The following is a 20,610-nucleotide window of genomic DNA, read 5'->3' as shown; positions in this document are numbered from 1 at the left end:
CCTTCCTCCTTTATGACGGTTCACTGAAAATGTTCGCCTCATGTTCTTATCCTGTGAAGTGTCTTTGAGTTTCTGAAAAGCTCTATACAAATAAGATGTGTTATTATTTTTATTATTATTATTATGATGAACAAAATAAGACATTTGTTTATTTGTTTATTTAAAAGGATCCTCATTTGCTGACGCCAAGACGTCGGCTGGTCTTCCTGGGGTCCAGACAATAAAATATCAAAAACAGGCATTACAGTCTCAAGTGAAAATAGAACAAAAAGCAACGACGACAAAAACACAACAAGAATAATTGAAATAATAATAGAAATATATAGAAAAATACACAACAAATAATACATAGAAGATAATATGTAGAAGTAGATGAAGAATCTTTTGACATCTTGGGCTTTGGGAAATGCTGATTAACATTTTTCTAACATAATTAATAGATGCAACCCTGTTCCTGTCTATGAGTGACTATGCATTGTGTTTCAAGCTTTAATCACTCATTTCGTCTCCTCCTTCTTCCCCAGAACCCCGACATGCTGACGAGGAAGATAAAGCTGTGTCACATCAATGCCCACATCACATGTCGTCTGTGTGAGGGCTACCTGATCGACGCCACCACCGTCACCGAGTGCTTACACACCTGTAGGTCCCTCCTCACGCTGTCCCCTCGCTGTCTCTGTGAAGCATTCTCACGTTTCACCTTCTGCTCGTGTTTCTCCGTCTTGTTGCTCGTCTTTTTTCTTTTGTTTTGCTTTTCCACACACACACACACACACACTGACCGTCTCGGAGGGTTTTTCTCGGCTCTTGCCACCAGGGACGGATCCTGGAGGCAGAGTGAAGCTTCTGAGAGAGACGCAGCTCGGTTTGTGGCTGAACTTTGACTCACGGTGCTGCTTTCTGTATCGTTTGTTTCACCGCCAGCGAAGCGCCTGATCCGTCTGCAGGACTTACACACATCTCTGCTGTGGAGCTTGTTGCTTCCCATCTTCCTGTTTATTAGTGTGATTGTTTTCAAACAAATAACTCTACAGGTTTATGTAACTACCATTTTAAAAAACCCTGACATGAACACACATAGACTCACAGTATCACAGCACATTTATTTATCTATTAGCCTCATATGAAGGTGAGACGACGTCCTCTCTCATTCACACGCTGCTGCATCGTTAGCAGGGTATTTTTAATGAATTACGATCATACCGACTGTCTCTCCTGCAGTTAGTCATTATATTGTCTAATTTTGTGTGATAGCCAAGATCTCTGAACAGACTGTTCTAGACCAAAAAAAAAAAGACGATGAATCATCTTGAGTTAAAAATTCTCTTTTTCTCTTTAGTAGGTGGGATGTAGTTGATCATTTTCATGTCTCCAAATCCTTAAATATACACCATGAACAGTAAAAGGGATGTTAGTAATATTTCATCACGCAAAATTGTCTTTGTCAGTCAAGTTTGAGGCTTTGCTTTTAGTTTAAATCTGTGTTAAGTAGTAAAAAAAATACGTGTGCAGGGTTTGTTACACCGCTGAAAACTGAGTGAAGAACAAGAGAGACATACTGAAACACTGAAAAGAAGGATTTAGTTGCAAAAACAAACACGACAGCTGTATGACAATATTTCAGCTACAAAATGAAGGATGTTGACCAAAAGCAGGTACGTTGTCTACGATGTGTTGCACAGCAAGAGCACTGATCATTTAAATCAGCTCCTCAAGGCTCTGTATGATGGGTGCCACGTCAGATGTGAATGCCTGTTTTGGATCTCTGGGTATGAAGGTATCATACGGATCTAATAGATCTTATTACCTTTTTGAAATGCATCAGCTCCCAGATGGGTCTTTTCGTGAATCAGTGTCTCGCTCACTCAGCATTATCATGGTTTCAATTTGCTGAGTAAGGAGCATCTCAAATTTGTCATTTACAGTGAGTGTGGCATTATTAGAAAGTCATTTTGACACTGAAGGAATGATGGCTAGAAGATGAGTGTGCTCTCTAAATGTAGCTAAATGGAAGCTTTCATTTGCTATAACCTGTTCTGACCAAGCACCTGTCTCACATGATGAACGCACCCTTACTTAGGACTCAATATGTGCTTTTTGTGTTTTCTGTAGTAAGAAAACAGATAACACTGTAGGGTATCGGCGCTTGTTTCTATGACCCTGTGTCATGACTTTGAAGTGGAGCAGGTGCTTTTAAAACTATGATGAACCCCATTAAATTGCTGCTTAAAGATCATTAAAACAACAAAAAATGTGACACTTGGAATAAATGTATAATTGTTCAGATGTGTCACACAAATGTCCCTAGAAATAAATTCATCTCCTTATGAGGCTCAAAAATGCTGGAAAAAGTCACATAAATTAAAAAGTGGGAACCTTTTTGACCCACAGCTGTGTTGTTCAAAGGTCTGAAAGTATTCATAGTGTGAAGGTAAAATGTTGTGTGACTTCATTAAATACACTAAAGTTATCATACAGAAACAATTGGCTGATTCTTAGGGAGTCAGGTGAGAATAATAAAGTCTGGAGCTGCAATCTTTGCTCGTTACATATAATTTGAGTGAGCAGAGACACATTGAAATATTTAGGACGGATATTTTAAACACCTTCCACAGCTAGAAGTCCATAGAGTGGCCACTTTATTAGGAACTCCTGAACAATCGGTACATGCAGTCCAACTGCGACAATGTTTGTAATGTTCTCGTCTTGGAGATGTTGATATGTTTAGGCGTTGAGGTCTTATGAGTGGTGCTGTGTAATATTCAGAGAGTTTTCCCACTTTTTTTTGTAAACAGGAAGAACAAAGAACTGAAAATGCTGCCCAGTCCAGTGTGACCCTTTTTAACTCTGACCTCATTCATAAACATGAAATCTAATTTATGCTTTGGGATACCGTGAGTTTCTTAAATGTAGAATTTACGGAAGAACTGTTAAATTGGACTGTATTAAATCGTACTTGTGTACCTAATAAAGCAGCCACTAAGTCAACTGTCCCAACAGTGGCACATCGTGTAAACCAAAAGTCAACAAGAGAAAAACTGCAGTGTGGCTCTGTCACTGTGTACACTAGTTGTTTATTTATGTTAATTTATGGTGCATGAAACTAGTTTGCACTCGTACAGAAATTACGATACCTTCTGCTCTGTGTTTACCAGCTTCGAATCATATGAGCCGCAAACTTCATAACACGTCGGTAACAAATATGTGTGAGCTGATAGTGTTGATTAGCTGCTGAAAAGCAAACAAGTGCAGCAGTCCAACTTCACTCAAAGGCTGAGAGAAGTAAAAATGAGACGCTCACGGCCCTCGGTCGCAGTGTTTTTGAAATTGAAATGTCTGTGTCTTATTAGGACCACAGGGGTCTGCTTTCTGTTTGTAATTTAAACATAATGAACAATTGAAGATGTTGTTAATGGGTTTAGAAAGTTGAATCAGCAGCCAATTTGATTGTGGATTTTGATTAACGAGCACATAATTGAAGTCTGGAGTCGCTCCGTGCGTTAGCGTCTAGTCATCCTCAAAAAGAAGTAAGAAGTTTATCCTTTCTACGTTGCACTTCAGCGGCACTGTGCTTTGCAAAAGGGAGAAGAAGAAAAAAGAGGAAATAAAATACAAGGACACGGGAGCATGAGGCGTTCAAACAGCAAGATATTAAGCTGTTAGAATAAAACCTAATCAGAGGAAACAAATTATTTTGAGGAGCTTTTATAAACTGTACGAGAAGGAAGCCAAAAAGTCCTGCACGCTGTCTTTTAATTTGTTAACAGACATACAGACAAACAGCAGCGTACCTTTAAAAGTTATGGGCTGTAACCCGGGAAGGAACCTGTGAATCAGTGGACGCCAGCAAATCCTCCAGCACTCATGTAAATGAAGGTCACCGGTGCTGTTTGGCTGCATCGTATTAAAGCCTCCTGACTTTTGCAGATCTGTAGCCTGAAAGAAGGGTCGTATTCCTGTCTGAGCTGAAAGAAGCAGGACAGGACCAGTGACTCTCAGGAGCAGGGATCAAGCATTAACATTTTGAACAAGTGAGGCAGTTTGAATAACTTAACACAACACAGCCGGGGCAGTTTTATCACACTCAGGTCGTCTGTAAGCTTCACACTATGTTCGAGCTGCCTGGCACTTATCACTGCTGTTGCAAAAGCAAGTTTTACTGCAGAGCTTCCTCTTGTGTTTCTCAATCATCGAGCCAGACACTTCCTGTATAACCAGCGAGGCCTCATTTGTCCTGCAGTCTCAGTTTTTATGAAGGCGTCGCATGCTGCTTGGTTTTTGCTGCACATTGCACTGTGTGTCTATCTGTCCGTCCCTTCTGCCTGTTTGTCTCCTCATTCACCTGACTACCCACCCGTCTGCCAGTCTGTCTGTTTACTTACCTGTTTGTCTGTCTATCCGTCCACTAAACCTTCTACCCGTCTGCTGTGGTGAACAGAAAGTAGCACGCCCTTGAATGAGACATTTTGCAATTCCTGGAGGGTCACTGAGTTGACAAGACCTCATCCTGTTTACCTCGTCTGCAACCTCAAACGCCCTTCACTGCTCACATGAGACCGGGGCGAGGCATTAGAGGGCAGAGCTGACAGTGTCCCAACACCGGGCTGCTTTTGTAAAATAATAATCGTCTGATACTGCAGAATAATGAAAAGTGTCTGAGGATTTCAGCGCTGGAGGGGCGATCTCACCCCTGCTGTGTTTAATCGAACTTGACACATTTATTTCTGGTGCGTTGGTGTCGGTGAGAGTAGTCTAATCTATCTGGAGACCAATCAGTCGCTCTCTGCTCGTCCTGAATCACATTGAGGTGGAAGCTTTTGCTTGTTGTTGGGAGTCTGAGCTCCTAAAGTTGACAGCGTTACTTAGCCTTATGTAGATACCTAGAACCAAACAACTAACATTTTCCTCACTAGTGTTTTCAGCATAAATCCATCCAAGTTTTGACCCGAACACTGAACTAGTTCCAGTAGAAACAGACTTGCATGGGTTGTGAGACGAACCCAGACAGTTTAGTACCTCGTCTGCCCACCAGAGGAAGCTCTTCTACCACAGATGAGAGCAGCTCTGGCCTTTTCACACATCAGATTCCAGACATGACGCCTTGATTATCCCTCTCACTTTCAGAAGGGGCTCCACCATTGGAGAGTTGAGACAAAGAGATTCACATCACATCGCCAATGCAGCTGTTCTGACAGACTGAGCTCCGCTGCAATAAAAAATGTCAGGCACAGACGGATTTAATGGCGAAGCGGATGCAGTAAAGTTCACTGCTGGGTTGTGAAATACATACAGTGTGCACAAATCAGTTTATTTAAGTATATCGTTTGCAGGTTCAGCGTATTCGTCAGAGGTCTGCGTGTGATTCAGTGGCTTTTTCAGCCTCACATACCTGTGCATCCCCTCATTACTTAATTCTTTCACTGTATCGTATGCATGACTGAAAAGATTGGTCGACTAACTGACAAGTCAGTCGCAGAAAATAAATCGATGACATCTTTGTTGAGCAGTTATTATTCAAATTAGTTCCCAAGGCAAAATGACACCATTTAACACCAGATTTTGTTCTAATTTTAAAGCCTAAACTTTTGTTTAGTTCATAGAAAACTTATTTTCAGATCAATCGATGTGGTTATACTTCTGCTTCCAACGAATCAATAGAAATGGGATGTGGATAAACAAATTGAGCACTGTATCTGATCTAAAGAATCTGTAAATGTAACAGAGACCCTCATGGAAACACTTTCAGTTCAGTGTTTCAGCTGATCGTCTTCACAGGTTGTATGAGTGTCGCTGTAGAATATGATTCATTCCTGCAGTATTATTCACTGCTGGACTTAAGAGGCCATTACAGCTTGTTGTGAGTTTAAGATTTTAGTGAACATTATGTTTTTCTTCAGTCTCAACACTTGATATAAACATTTTCATTAAGGGTTTGTTAGAATTTGTTATTGAGATGTTTTGATGCAAAGATCGAGGAGCATTTTACAGTGTTATAATAGACCTGTCAGCACTCTCTAGTGGACAACGTGGGTATAGAAGATACATATTGAGCTTTTATGCACCTCAGGTTACTTTTCTGCTGATGCTGTACCACGATATATCACGGTGAAAAGCTAATTTCATCTGGTAAACTTACAGTTACAAGCAATCTAGAGTGAAGTTTGGTCGTCTTTGTGGCTGAAAGTGAGATCAGACACTGACTGATCAGCAAATCTAGCGGGTAATCAGAATGAGTGTTAAAGCCACGGTCATGCAGAATTATCAAGTGCACTGAATAAGTGTTTGTCATTTAAAACCATGGTCTGAAAACACACTTTGTATAGACTTTAATTATTGGCCCAATTTTATTTTATTTACTAATTTTATTGATGAAATGCTTGTGAATCAACAAATGCTGCCAAAAGCGCTTTGGAGGGAAATCACATTCATAATGAGGATAAAGCCATGTAACAGGTACAAGAGCAGAGAGCACAGAGAACATGTAAAATCAAATTTCAAGATGATTAAAAAGGCCACAGGAAGGACGCTGTGGGAGCTTGACTCCTCTGAATAAGATATGAGCTGCCCTGAAAACGTGTGCGATTTTGACGGGCTTGCACAGCAGCATGTAGAATCATCATCATCCAGCAATCGGAGAATAAACTTCTCTGGCTTGTTTGAATTTTTTCTAAACTGGTGATGTTAGAGGTCGATTCTTAGATGGATTTAGGATCAATCAAGGCAATTTTTTAATAATCAGTGTATCATTTTATTAGCTAAACCCCCACAATGCTCTCTGCTCGCCAATACAGAAGTTTAAATCGTAAGTCTCCTCCTGGTGGTGCAATCAGGTACTACAGCTAATCTATAATACTTGAGATGTGTATTATTTATTATATATTATTATAAGCAACACTGTTCCCTCTTTTGCAGGCAGGGAGATGAGCACTGTCACTAAAATGGCTAACTCACGAGCACAACTTGACATTTTCAGCGTGATGGGTTGCTAGCATGGAGGTTGTTGCTGTTGTCTCCGATAGTGAAGGAAATTTTCAGAAGAGTAAAACGTAGATAGCTGAAGCAGAGGCAGCTCACATGTAGGGCCAATGACGTTTTTATACCCACAGTCTACATCCAGTGAGTCAGACTACTGGAACACTGACAGTCTGCTATTTTTGCCATGCGTTTCTCTTTTCCTGTAACGTTATCATCAAGGACCATGAAATATGTGTGAAGGTGATTCATCACGAATTCACTTCAGTAATGATACGGCATGCATGCTGCTGTTGGCATGACGGCCATCAGAACACAGTGATGCATTATCGGAACTCAACTGACTTTAAGATCAGACAAGAAATAAACTTTGTCATCGTCAGCTGCTGTAAAACAGCACCAAAGAACAAAACTCAACCTCGCTGGTGCGGAAAGCTGCAGGCAGCAGTGGCTACTTTTCATCTGTCTTCTTATTCTTATTGTCCATGTTCTTATTAACAGACAGAATGACAGATTAAAGCTAAATGAAGCGCTTTGTAAATGTTGTATTGGTTGTTTACGATCACAGAAAAAGTGTAACAAGTGAGCCCCCCTAACCCAGTGGTATACTTTGTACACTGAGTGGCGAAGTGTGCCACAAATTAAGGCCGACAGTGTCTCATGTGTACCCTCTATGTGTACATTGAAGTGTAACCGAATGTCTCCCCTGTGTGTGTCTTCAGTCTGCAGAAGCTGCTTAGTGAAGTATCTGGAGGAAAACAACACGTGCCCCACGTGTAGGATTGTTATTCATCAGAGCCATCCACTGCAGTACATTGGGTAAGTGTGGAACCGCTGCAGAGCTACACACACACACACACACACACATGCACGTTAATCCGTGCACAGACACACACACTCACTACCATCAGCAGTGCATTGCCAGTAAACAATAAACTACCAAGGAGCAGAGATACCGCTGGCCTTTTTCCATTTTATTTCTAGTTGTCTGCAGGAAACAAAGAGCCTCTGAACCGCTGAGGTTGGTCTGTGTATTTTTTAGTAGATAAGTGCAACACACAACAATGCTTACAACCTAAGATCATTCACAACCCCGTTCTTTGGATGAGTAATGCCTGGAGTATACAGGGCAGCAAATCATATATGGTGTTGTTTCAGCGCAAGAGAAGTACGGTTTTAAACTTTAAATGGGTCGTCACATGCAGGGCTGACAGTTCACTATAATCAGATGCTAACTGATGTGATATCACTGATTGGTGTGTCATGTGTGGCTGGAATGACGACTAGCTCGGTAGAAACGATAACTCAGTGGGCCTCCTGGTTAAGTCAAGGTTGTTATTGTGCGTGTGACAGAATATTAATATCACCATACCGCTCTGTTCTTCATCCTATTTAAAAGTTCTGTCCTGATTTAGCATTGCTGTCCTGAAATGTTGCCAGATTCATGATGGATGGCAATAAAATAAATAAATAAATAATAATAGATGCAGCAGGGCCATCCTGATGTGTGTCGCATGTAGGCCCTGGTTAGATTCCCATCTGGACACTGCTTCCTGCATGTCATTCCACTCCCTTGTTTCCCCACAATTCCTTTCTTTCTCCACAGCCACCATGAAATACAGCCAAAAAAACACCCCACATAATATTTTAAAATATATAAATAGATGTCTCTGCCTCTAATAGATTTTATTCCAAACCTAGTTCTTCCGGTGCCTACGTTACCCAGAATGCAGCTGAAGGGCTGACGCTTCAGCCAGAGATTTGGGTGTGTTATGTTTGTAGCACCTGATGAGGAGTGAGCTGCTTCTTTCTTTCTGACTCTGCACCCCCAGATTTCTTAGATTTTTCCAAATCATTTTTATTGCCAGGTCACATACAAGGAACTCGTTGTGGTGTTTTGGTACATAACAGTAAAAACTGACACTGATTGGTTCAGGTTCCCGGCTGGCTGGACCTTTTTTTTTGTGTCAACCTTCTTTAAAAAATGTAAACATCAAGCTTGATCTTACATTACAAAGGAACCTTTGTTGGAGACATTTGTGTATAAGCCTTCAGAAAAAATACTAATAATGTTTTGTTAATAGGAAGAGAAATAAGAGACGTGTCGCTAAATTCTAACAAAAATATGTGTCTTAATATGGCACAAATAAGCATTAAACACTGTGACACGGTCTTAGAACTTGGAGAAAAAGGGAAGGAAAGCAGTGATTACTTGGGTTGTTTTGCTTCACATACCCAGGTTCTGTTTACACGCAGCATTAACATGTCCTGGCTGATCTGATCACAAGTGGACAGCTCTAAGTTCAGGTGTGAACGCATCCGAGACGTATTGAGGACGCGCTGAGGTCCGAGCGGTCTAACATCATTCAGAGGGAGGTGCTCCGGGTCACACATGCGTTTAGCAGCGTGGATGTGAACGTGTCCTGCACCACACGCAACTAGAACTACATCCTCAAGTCACATAAACCGGCTTTGTCTGAACATTTCACAAAACTTATAGAGATATATCAGGAGTACGTCAGAAAGCTTGGTTTTCCTGGAACATGCTGAAGAATAAATCATGTCTATACTGCCTGTATTTCTTCTTTTAATGTAAAAGATTAGTCTTCAGGTTTTATTAGATAGGGAACAACTAAAGAGAGGCAGTGGGGGGAGGACATGCAGCTGTGGTAGGAACTAAGCCTTGGTACTCGGTGCATGCACTGTACTAGGTGAGCTACCAGCATGAAGCTTTCTTATTTTTTTAAATTTCCTGCAGACTAGGCATGGAAAGTGCACTGCTGCCTCCTGCCGCCTAAAGCTAAAAATGCATTTGGCCTTTGTAAACGAGAACGATGTGCATCTTTACTTGTGTACAGAGCAAGGAAATGCCAGGTATGAACAGGTCCTCAGGTTTCAAAGTGAGAGAAAAGTGGCACAAACGCTCGGCCTCATTAAGCTGAGACGCCTCAATAACATGCAGCTCTTTCACTGGCTGCTGTGGATAATAATGGATTTATATAATGTTATGTCTCCACTGAGCACAGTTTTGACTGACAGCTTCCCTGACTTTGCTGGACTCTGACATGTTGGAGTGTTGACACAGTACTTGACTGCACTGTGATACTGCAGTTGACCTCAAAAAGTGCTGCTGGGAATTATTTTATTTATATTTTAGGATTTTGCATCAAAACTAAAGGATCCCCACTGTCTTGATAACTTCAAATTAACCACGTGTACATTAATGAATATGACCATACTGTAAAATAATGTCTATCAGTGTGAAATGAAGAGGCCATGTATTGTATGTAAGTTCTCCCTGCTCTGTGTTGTTTACACTCCTCTGCATTAATGTCTGATTAATGTGACACACAAACTTAATGTGCAGCAGCAATTTAGTCATTACCTTCTCAGCTGCATTGTCTGCAGACTCATTGTTTTGCAGGAAATGCTCCATTTCAAACACATTAGCTCTTCGTGCAGCTGTTTTTTTGCCTCATTGAAATCGGAGCTGATGGGAAACATCGCAAGTGATGTGAAGGCAACAGAAACACCCGATAGATGATGGACAAACCCCATCTGCTCATCAGGAGGACTGATCAAAGTTGATGTTTGGGATTGAACCCACATCACACTCAGATGTCTCCTCACAGAGAGTATTAGCTGGACACAACAAACCCTGCCGCTCGCACTGCCAAGTGTGGCTGCTTTTAATCCATTTTATTTCCATGCACTGGAAGTTATTCTGGTTATATGCAGGCAAACATTTTGCAGCTTTGAACTGACGCGGTTGCTGTTTGGTGTTAATTTACTTTCTCCTGGCTTTGGAATACAAATAATGTGATTAACAGTGATTTTATGTTCATGTTTTATATAGAAACAAAAAAGCTGTTGCAGATGATATCAGCATGTTTTTATTCCAGTTTCTGAGAAAGTTCAGGTTCCTGTAACATCGCAGCTGTAAATCCCATTACTTCATGTAATTTATTGTCACTTTATTGTGAGTTTTCACGGCTTTATTATTGTTTCCAACTTGTGGAACCAAGTTATGGTTGCTGTCTGAACACGAGTGCTTTATTCCAAACTTGTGACTCGTTAAAATGATGTGTAACTGGTCACAGTATATATCATATGTGCTATAACCAGTGCAAAAATCATGCTCCTTGTTGGCTTGTTAAAGTTTTAGGATTTTTAAAGGCTCAAAGGATAAAAGAACAGTATTTCTAAATCACGATGTTATTTAAATAACAAAAACAACAAATTTATTTCTCATTTTATTTTGGGGCCATCTGAGACTCAGAAATTTGGAGATGATCTCGGGGCTGGGTTCAGTTTTAATCATCAAAGCTGAACTTTAAGTCCCTTTCAAGAGGGACAATTAGTTTTATTTGCTTAAACCAGTAACTCTCTGGCTCTTTCTAAGTGAATAGATTTGTGCTGAATTGTGCACCACTGCTTGATAAGGACATGTGAAGATATCGTCTTTATTTTTGAAACACATACTTTACATTCAGTAAATACACTTTATTGTTATAAACATGTTTATCAGGTTTAAATTCTGCACAAGGTTGACGAATCAGAAAACATCTTAACAAAACATGAATAATGGTCTTGCACAGAGCGTGATGTGGATATGGTTTAATTTAAGCAGTTAGTTGGCTGTACTTCCACCTCTGTCCAGCAGGGGTCAGTGTTTTGCTGCAGCTTGTAGGGAGCCTTAGTGTCGGCCAGTTTATTCTCCTCTGTGGACAACAGGAGAAGCAAACATGCCACACTTTTTTCTTTTTTTTTTTTTTGTCCTACATAACGCTGCAACAAATTTTACATGTTGTGTCCCTTTGCTGGATGTCAGTGTTGTTGTCATGGTGAAGGCAGACCTGAGCACCTCACTGTGCACCAATGTCACCTGTCCAGGAGAGGCAGCTTAACACTCTGGCTGACAGAGGATATGCTGCACACCTGAAAGTGTCAGTTGGATCTATTTATTTGGTTGCAACAGATTTACCATTTCTCCGTACATGTTGCTTTGTGATTTTTATCAGACAAGGTTTTTACAACCAGATTACCTTCTTATTTACAGTCTAAATCTACACTTTTTAGGTGATTCAACTGAAGAGTTACTACTGATTCTCTGACTGCTGCATGTAGTGGCCTTAATAGCTACATTATTTTTTCTTTATAAGAAAAGAGGCAACGATTACAAGACATTTTGAAAAGATACATTTTCTATATATATATATTTTTCTACCAGAAAAGCGCTTTTCATCTTCCTTCTACCCTGTTAACACTCTGAGCCCCTAAACCTGCTGGTGGGTTTGAAAGACATTTTGCCTTTTTAAAAAAATGTCAAAATTACACAATTTTTCAGAGCCTGAACCTGTAAAAACAAAACGAAAACAGTCCTTGAAGTTCTAATCTGTGACACTGTCGGAAAACAAACCAGATAAGGTAACACAGACTGATTGCCTTTTTGTGTGCGATAGCTGATCTCACTCGTTCAACGTCGCTCCCCAAAGGCCCGTTCTGAGCCGGCTGAAACGCTGCCTTTGTTGGGTTCACTGCAGTAGATTATGAAAACCAATTTCGAATCTGATATGAAACGATCTCTAACATGTTAGATGTGTGTTGGTTTGTTTGCCCATGATGTTAATTATCATTGGATGATATGCTGACTTAATACTTTCTTCTTTTTAGCCATGACAGAACAATGCAAGACATTGTGTACAAGCTGGTACCGGGACTTCAAGAGGGTAAGTGCCGTGTATTGTCTTTTATTTTTTATACCCACCAGAGATCCATCCAACAACCCTAAAACTTTACTTTCACTGGACTTATTTCATGTTATAATTGTTGTTATTATTATCTGCATGTGCCTGAAATAATTTCAGACCATTTTCTTGTTTTCACTGATGGACTCACAGCACCTAATGAAGCTGGTTTCATTCTAAACACAATCACACTTGACTGTATTGTAATAGTCTGGTTACATCTTCAACCTTGAGATAAACACCCTTTTGTACTTTCATTTTGTTCCCTGTCGTGCAGCGGAGATAAAGAAGCAGAGGGAGTTCTATCAGAAGTTGGGGATGGAGGTACCCGGGGACATTAAAGGAGAGCTTTGCAACATGAAGACTCATCTAGATCAGCGCAATGGTACAATCATACCTACACAAATCCTCCTGCTGTTTTCATAAACACAACAAGAATTCATGCAGAAACATTTCCTGTTGCCGTTGTGGAGACTGTTCAGTTCGTAGTTGTAAAGGAATGAATCCAACACCTAGTAGATTGGTCTAATGTGGTAGTTGACCTACCAGCTTTGTTGTTGTTCAACATAACCGTGAGGTACAACACAACAGACATGAGGGCCATGACATGCCAGAAGGTGTTGTTTAGCTTTCATATGTTAAGCGGTTAAGGTCCTCCAGATGGCAGTAGGGGTCAGTGTGCCTGAGGTGATCATAGAGACACAAAATCCCACAGAAGCTCCGATAGTAATGAATGGAGCAACATTTCTGATACTAACACACGATTAAATTCATTCATTTAACCCTCTGAATCCCAAACGTTACAGGCATGTAGTTTATACAGAGTAACCAACAGATAGAAAACAAAGAGACATTGGATTTGGAATTTTCTGACAGTCTTTGAACTACTCATTTGTGACGTGACGTTCCATCTCAAACAGAACTAAATCTAATCTTAGAATCGGGATGTTTCATCAAAATCACTTCATCCTACATGTCCTATTTAAAATTTTGCCAAATGTAAGCCATTTGCTCGAACCAGATTCTGCGAAAATCAAAACCTTCATTGCTCCTCTGCACAATTGTGAAACCGCTGGTGACACAGCTGTGACCAACAGTCATGTGGCAAAAACCGAGGGACCGTTTGGCTGAGCTTCATAAGCTTTTTAACTAGAGCACTGACATTATTGGCAAGGCAACACAATAATGTAGTTTTTCAATAGGGGGAGGGAAACTTGCTAAGAGCAGAGCTACAGGCAGCTGTGCAGAGGTTTAACTAAACTACAAGCTATGAGGTTCAGCCAGAACCTACAAAAGTGCGGAGGGGTGAGCAGGGCACGACTTTGGGAAAGAGAGCTTAGCGGCTCTACCACACATGAATTCAGCTAATCAGTTCAGTGGAAGCCACAGCTCTGGCTTACTGGAGGAGACCATCACAGGATAGACCCAGTCCACTCTGTCACTGAGCAGAGCCACCGAAGCAGATGTGCCAGGAGGCCACAGGCTGTGCATAGCTCGGCACAGTTCAGCATGATTAAAGCGCACTAAACCTTGCCTGCGGAAAAATGGACAAAGTACAAACTGCTAAAATTGGTCCGCAGAAAAAGTTTGCCAAGCCCTTCACCTCAGCTATGTTAGCGTCCCTCTCTCTCCCTCATTGTACTATACAAGGAACGCAGCCCCCAACCTGTAATAAGTAGCATTAGAAGCACAACCATGAGTAGCAGGGGAAGCCATTAAGCAGCACACATTAAGGCAATTTAGCCAATCAGAACGAGCCTCTGGCCTACTTTATGTGCGCGACGGCTTTTCCAAACCAGCCTGCTTCTGAGGGCTGGTATAAATGTGTGCCCAGAGGGCTGTCGTGCTGGCAGGCCTAATCGCTCGCTTAATCCCCCTCTCTGATTTTGGTAATTAAGGCTCAAATGGAAGTGGTACTGCTCTCCGGCTTTCCAAGCCTCGTCGCTCGAAGTCAGGTTTAGCAGAAGTGCACACACAAACACACATTCATGCCTGTGCACAAACACATTTTAAGGACCATTTGCTCCGATGCCAACAGAAATAGAAACAAAAGAAACTACCACCATTCCCATTCAGTGTGTTAAAACACAAACAAATACGATGTCTTAGGCCTTGAGCAGTGGTAGAAATATAACATGGTTCTAAGTGATTTCACTGAAGTTGAAACTCAGAGGATGTTTTTACTCTTGTGGGTCACTGGTGAGTTTTTTTTTTCTTTTTTAAGGATTTGAAGCTTTTTTTTCTTGCAGCCTTTTTATCACTTTACTGTGTGCCGATGACTAAGCTCTGTGTTTTCAAGGAAATGAAAGCTGCTTTCAAACACCAGTGAGATAATGAATGTACTTTCAGATCAGCCTCTAAGCAGGTCTGACGCTGGTTTGTGATTCCAGAACTGGTTCTAAATATGTCGACCGCTTTGGAAATGAAATGTGATGTACAAAACGTTTATTTAGCCACCTGAAAACTAAAAAAAAAATCAGTTTAGGGTAAATTTATTAACCAATAATTGGCAGCCGCATCAATCACTAATTGATTGTTAGCATGAAATGAACTCGGTGGACGTCATTCTGTGGCCTGATACAGCTGCTCCAGTGGCTTATGGCTACTGTGATGGTGTCGATGATCAGCTGCTGGGCCCTAGTGATGCTGACATACCATATTCAGCTTGCCTATAAAGTGAAAGCTCCAGCTGGAAGGCATTAGGATTCACAGAATACTCTGTCATGGTGGCACTAGCTAAACTAACCCAGTAGGTCAAATTATTAACAGCAGTTAATCGATTAACTGGTTATCATTAACGTCCTTTGTGTAAGTTTAATAAAATTCTTGCTGCTTTACCTTGCTGCCAGACAGCCCTTTTCTTTGGCGCTAGACTTTCACAGCTGTAGAACTTTTATCTTCCCACTAACATCCAAATATTTGGTCGTTGTGGTGGTGTCCGGATGTCAATTTTGAGATCTGAATATTCGTCTCCCCCCGGTTGCTGTGGTGGTATCTGGATATATATTTGCCCACAACCCACCACCTGCCTGCTCCGCCCCAACCGCACCGAATATTTAGATATTCGCCATTAATTGGGCCCGAATATCCGGAGCCCAGAAATCTCTATTCGGACCAAGCCTAAATCCTACAGCACCTGCAGTATTTTTTATGTGCACTTAAAATAGTTAAAAGAAATAGTGTTTTAGGTTGACCTCATAAAACATGTTTTTCTGTGCTTAGCCTCCCTGCCAGCAGCACTACTGACCATGATCCCCTATAGGCAGAAAGAAGAAGCTAAACTATCCCTTTAAAATACCAATGGTGTGTAGGCTTTCAGAACAGCCACACTGGAAGATGGGCTATAAAACTGGCCATCATAGGAGGGAGCTAGGTGGTGCAATATCACTTAAAAACTGAGGTGACAGCTCACTTTTTCAGACAGTCTTCCCGGGGCAACACTGATGGTTTTGCATCAGGTTGCTCACACAAAAATACACAAATTGTTAAGTAGCAAAGACAAAACAGGGAGCTAGAAGATGTTCATGCAGACGCTCAGTTACCGCCTGGAGCGCATGTGAATGTCGGATCGTTGGCTTCAGAAATTTACAGCAAATGATGCTGAAAATGTTTTGGGAATGAGGTGTCCAATGCAATCCGTCATGCAGTTGAGACACACCATAAATCCTGCTCAAGGTTTGGGTTGGATGCTAAAGGACACGTTGGGCTGAATACAATAGTAACACCACCACCGTCTGTCTTTACCTACAGTGTTAATATAGTATGATGTGCTGTAGGCCTATCATTATAAAAACCCACTTCAATAGGAGCTGATAATACATGCACAGAGTATGAATTAGTCATCTAGTGAAAGCCTTCATTATAGCGACCCTCTTCAAACTGAGACTCCTTGTTTGAAGTAGCTGCAGCGTTATTGCGTGCCACCCACTCAGACATCACTGGATTCCTTTGGTTTTATGGGAGATGGACCAAAGTAGCAACATTCAATTAATGAGAGGAAAACCTTTTTAAGGTTCTCCATCGTCACTGCTGTGATGAAATGCCGTGCAATTCCTATAAATTCTGGAGGGTTCTTAATGTTTTATGTAGCGACTCCCTTCTCCCCAAACTGAGCAATTTGACCCAAGTCTGAAAATGCCTTAAAGGATTAAGACGGAAACCCCCAGGGTTCCCTCCTGAAATAACTGTCCCTGAAGTGTGCCATGAAAATCTTGGCATGTGCCAGCGGTTTTTGGAAAGCTTCATCCTCAACCAGGCTTTTAATTAAAACAAGTGTTTTCCTTATAACTGAATAAATGTGGAATAAAACATTTGAAGCCCTGGATTCCTGCTGCACACGCACTGAAGGACATTTTATGATTTTATGTAGGCAGGCAGCGTTCAGCTGCAGCGATCCCTCCTCACAGTCATACTGACCCTACATCCCACTCTTAGAGATGGAGGGTCAACATAAACAGTCCTGAGTCTTGAGTTCAAACATGTTCTGCTGCAGCATCTGTCAGAAATAGAAACTTTCACTTGGGTCTTTGTAACCAGCCGAGCAGCATACATCTACATCTGCCCCTTTGGTGATCACACAGGACAGACCAACACTTTGTAATCCCTGAGCATTGACGTCATGACCAGCAGCGGTAATACTTGTAATGTGGACTGTTGAGCTGCAACAATTATCCAATAATTGATTAGTCGTCTACTATGAAATTAATCATCAACTATTTAGACAATCAATTAAATGGTTTGAGTATTTGTTTAAGGAAAAACATTTTTGACTAAATAGCCATTTGTTGCAGCCCTAGTTTATTGTGTTTTAGTGCATAAATATAGGAAGCTCTCTTTCAACAATTAAAACAATATAATATCTGTTTCAATGAACAGGAAGTGAGACGGTTTAACAACTGTGTTTCTTCAACCCCTTAATAACGATGTAAACAGCTCAGCACAGAAAAACCCTAAATTGTAGTTGAAAAGTTAACTTCAGCAAAAAATTAGAAACTCATGGAAACCCGAATGGAAATCAATCCTTCAAGTCCCACATACTCACCCACTGCTGGTCAGATTAAAGGTAACACGAGCTGTTCACTCACTGTGCTACAAAACTGAAGGTCCACATTTGGAAATATCGAGCCTTCCAATCACACAGTTATTTACCAATATCCAACAAGTAAAGAGTAGAAAATGTAGCTTAAAAGGAGGTAAACTAATATTTTATCAGATTATGTGTAAGTTATGTGGGTTTGGGAGGACCAAGAACAGTCACACATTTACCCGTGTTGGAACTCATCTTTGAATGTTGGCTTAAAAAGTGGCTCTAAATCGTTTGTAGCTTGTTCCTTGGCAAAACATAATTCCCCTTCCCTCCTGTGATCAGGATGTTCCAAACACTCAACAAGACAGCTTAATACAGCACTTCACATTCCTCATAGCTCCAAAGCTCTGCCCGAATTAGTATAATGAGCTATCAGCCACAACTTTACAGAAATTACAACTAAAAGTAGGGTTCTCCATAATTAGTAATGCTGTGGGGCCTCAGCCTTTATAGTCGTATTAGTTAGATTAAATTCTGTAATTTGTAATACTGTAGGGTCGTGGTATTGTTATTGCATTAGTCAGGTTGTTTTCTATAGTTAATAACAATGTAGGGTCTCAGCCTTAATAGCAATTCCAGTCTGGTAAAGTAGGATTTTATACCATTTTTGTAAGTTGCCTGGGTTAAATAACACTAAATAACACTGTCCGATCTTAACCCCTAGTATCTAAACCTTTTTGGCTAATTTTATGTCAATCATGATCTTTTTTTTTTTTTTAACTAAAAAGCCCATTGGCGCAGTTGTCTTTAGTGTCCTACATTAAAAACAGTGACTTGACTTGTTCGCTGTATACAAATTAAAAATGCTGTTTGACTGGAACACACTGACTGTAAACAGCAGCGGCGACAAGTAAATGATGCTGACAGTGATTCGAGAAGTTTCCATGGACATTTTGATGCCACTTTCCAGAGATTTGGTGTCACCTTAAGATCCATTTGCTCAGCTTTTAAGCCTGCATGTGTGATACTTAGAAAGGGCCAGAAAAACTCACACGATAAGAAGCACGGCCGGCCCATCACTCAACCACCGATAACACTGTGGCATTTACAGGATAACGTTGAACTATCAGAGTTTTCGCGCTGTAAATCTAAGCTCTGCACTTTAGGGTGTGCACGTGTTGAGTTTTGACACTGACGAAACAACTTCCACAAGCACACGACAGACTCGTTTCTTTAAATTACCTGCTTTCCTGAGCACTTAACGCAAGACAGGTGGAGGGCCACGACGAGTCTGCTGAGTCACTTTTCCCTTCCTGACAGTATAAACTCCCACACACTAGCATCCACAAACCGATGTGTGCTCCATCTCTCTGCCAACGTACAGCAGCCTCCGTCGAAAATGTCATCGTGCATGGTTTTGAGATTTGATTGTCGGCGAGACATCCCATAAATCATAAACTCAGTATGACAAACAGAAACTTTCAAACCCCTAAACCCAGCCAATCATCCCATTACCTGTTGCCCTCCCCCTCAAACACGAGCCGGGACTTCGTGTGTCTGCTGAGAGTCACTGAGATGCTCAGGAGTTGGATGAAGGTGAGACATAACAATAAGAGCAAGACCCTCTTGATACGCAATCAGCGAGGCTGACTCTGGAGACAATCACCACAGAGACACCAGAGCAAGCTTGGTAATACTCGGTGGAATTGGTAACAGTTAGCCCAGACAGAAAGTGGTCACAGCGGGGTGAACGCAATCACATCTACAGTCTGAGCAGGAGTAAACTGTCCACACACACACACACATACACACACACGCGCACACACACACACACACACACACACACACCAAGTTATTACATCCACTGAATCCAGGAGGAACAGACTGAATTTCTTTGTTTTTAAAGGTTACAGAAAAGCAATACCTTTCCGTGCAGCAATTTTGTCGTGGCAACACAATTTTGACTTTGATAACTAAGTTTCACATCTAAAAATTCAATACTGCTACGATATCACAGACAACAGGAGAATCCACAAAGACATATATAACCACAGCTGTCCGGGACAACTTTGGAGCCGCCGTTTCACAGGGGTTTGAAAAGTTGTTGTGGTGTCTTAGACAGTGATTGTACACACACACATCTATAAAACCTCTGCAGTGACACAGCATGGTACTGTGCAAATTCGACTTTCCTTTAGATTTCACACACACCTACAGCTCACTGATGCAGATAATGAATGCGCGTTTGAGGATGCTGTGTGGGGTATCTGCGCTCATGTTTTTCAGTGTGCATCGTTTACCTGGTCGTACATTGTGGGCTGCACAATGCGCAGACACATCCAGATGAGAGAATATCACAGCTCACAGCTATATGGATGTTCAACGTATAAAAATAAGTTTGTTTTTGCTCCAGTTGCCTTGCTAAAAGTATTATGTCCGTTCAACAATCTGCACTGCTGCCACAGTATCCTGTCACTGCCTGAAGTCTATATTGCACCTTTACATATGTATGTTGAACCTGGCAGGATACAGAGTCGACAATAAACACGTCATTTAGATTTACCGTAGTCTTTACTGTTGAAGGCGTTTTTCTCTCAGGCACATTCCTTTTTTTTTGCCGCCCACAAATCATACATACTTTGAGATCATTGTATGCAATCTGCAGTTTACATCTTACAGGTCTTTGTATACGGTGGGCGTATACAAAGGGGCATAGATCAGACGGAAAGACCAGATATGCTGCAGCAGTGCATCAGATATTTTAACGAGGGACACTCGTAAGCTTTGATCGTAGACATGATGTCATGTTTACATGATGTTCACATCAGCTCGAGGTCTCTGAAAAGCAAACTGAATGAAGCCGGG

General features: G+C 41.2%; 1 protein-coding gene across 1 annotated transcript in view; it reads left to right on the top strand.

Moving 5' to 3' along the window:
• Positions 1-20,610, top strand: part of pcgf3 (polycomb group ring finger 3) — a 75,534-nt gene that overhangs the window by 40,089 nt on the left and 14,835 nt on the right. The window contains exons 3-6 of the mRNA XM_008291720.1: positions 525-642; positions 7,695-7,791; positions 12,646-12,701; positions 12,997-13,104. Of these exons, the coding sequence (XP_008289942.1) occupies positions 525-642; positions 7,695-7,791; positions 12,646-12,701; positions 12,997-13,104 (379 nt within the window). The remainder of the gene's footprint in view (positions 1-524; positions 643-7,694; positions 7,792-12,645; positions 12,702-12,996; positions 13,105-20,610) is intronic.

The sequence above is a fragment of the Stegastes partitus genome, unplaced genomic scaffold, assembly GCF_000690725.1.
Source record: "Stegastes partitus isolate 25-593 unplaced genomic scaffold, Stegastes_partitus-1.0.2 Scaffold758, whole genome shotgun sequence".
Classification (NCBI taxonomy): domain Eukaryota; kingdom Metazoa; phylum Chordata; class Actinopteri; family Pomacentridae; genus Stegastes; species Stegastes partitus.
The sequence above is the reverse complement of the archived record's forward strand: the minus strand, read 5'-3'. Positions and strand labels throughout refer to the sequence as shown.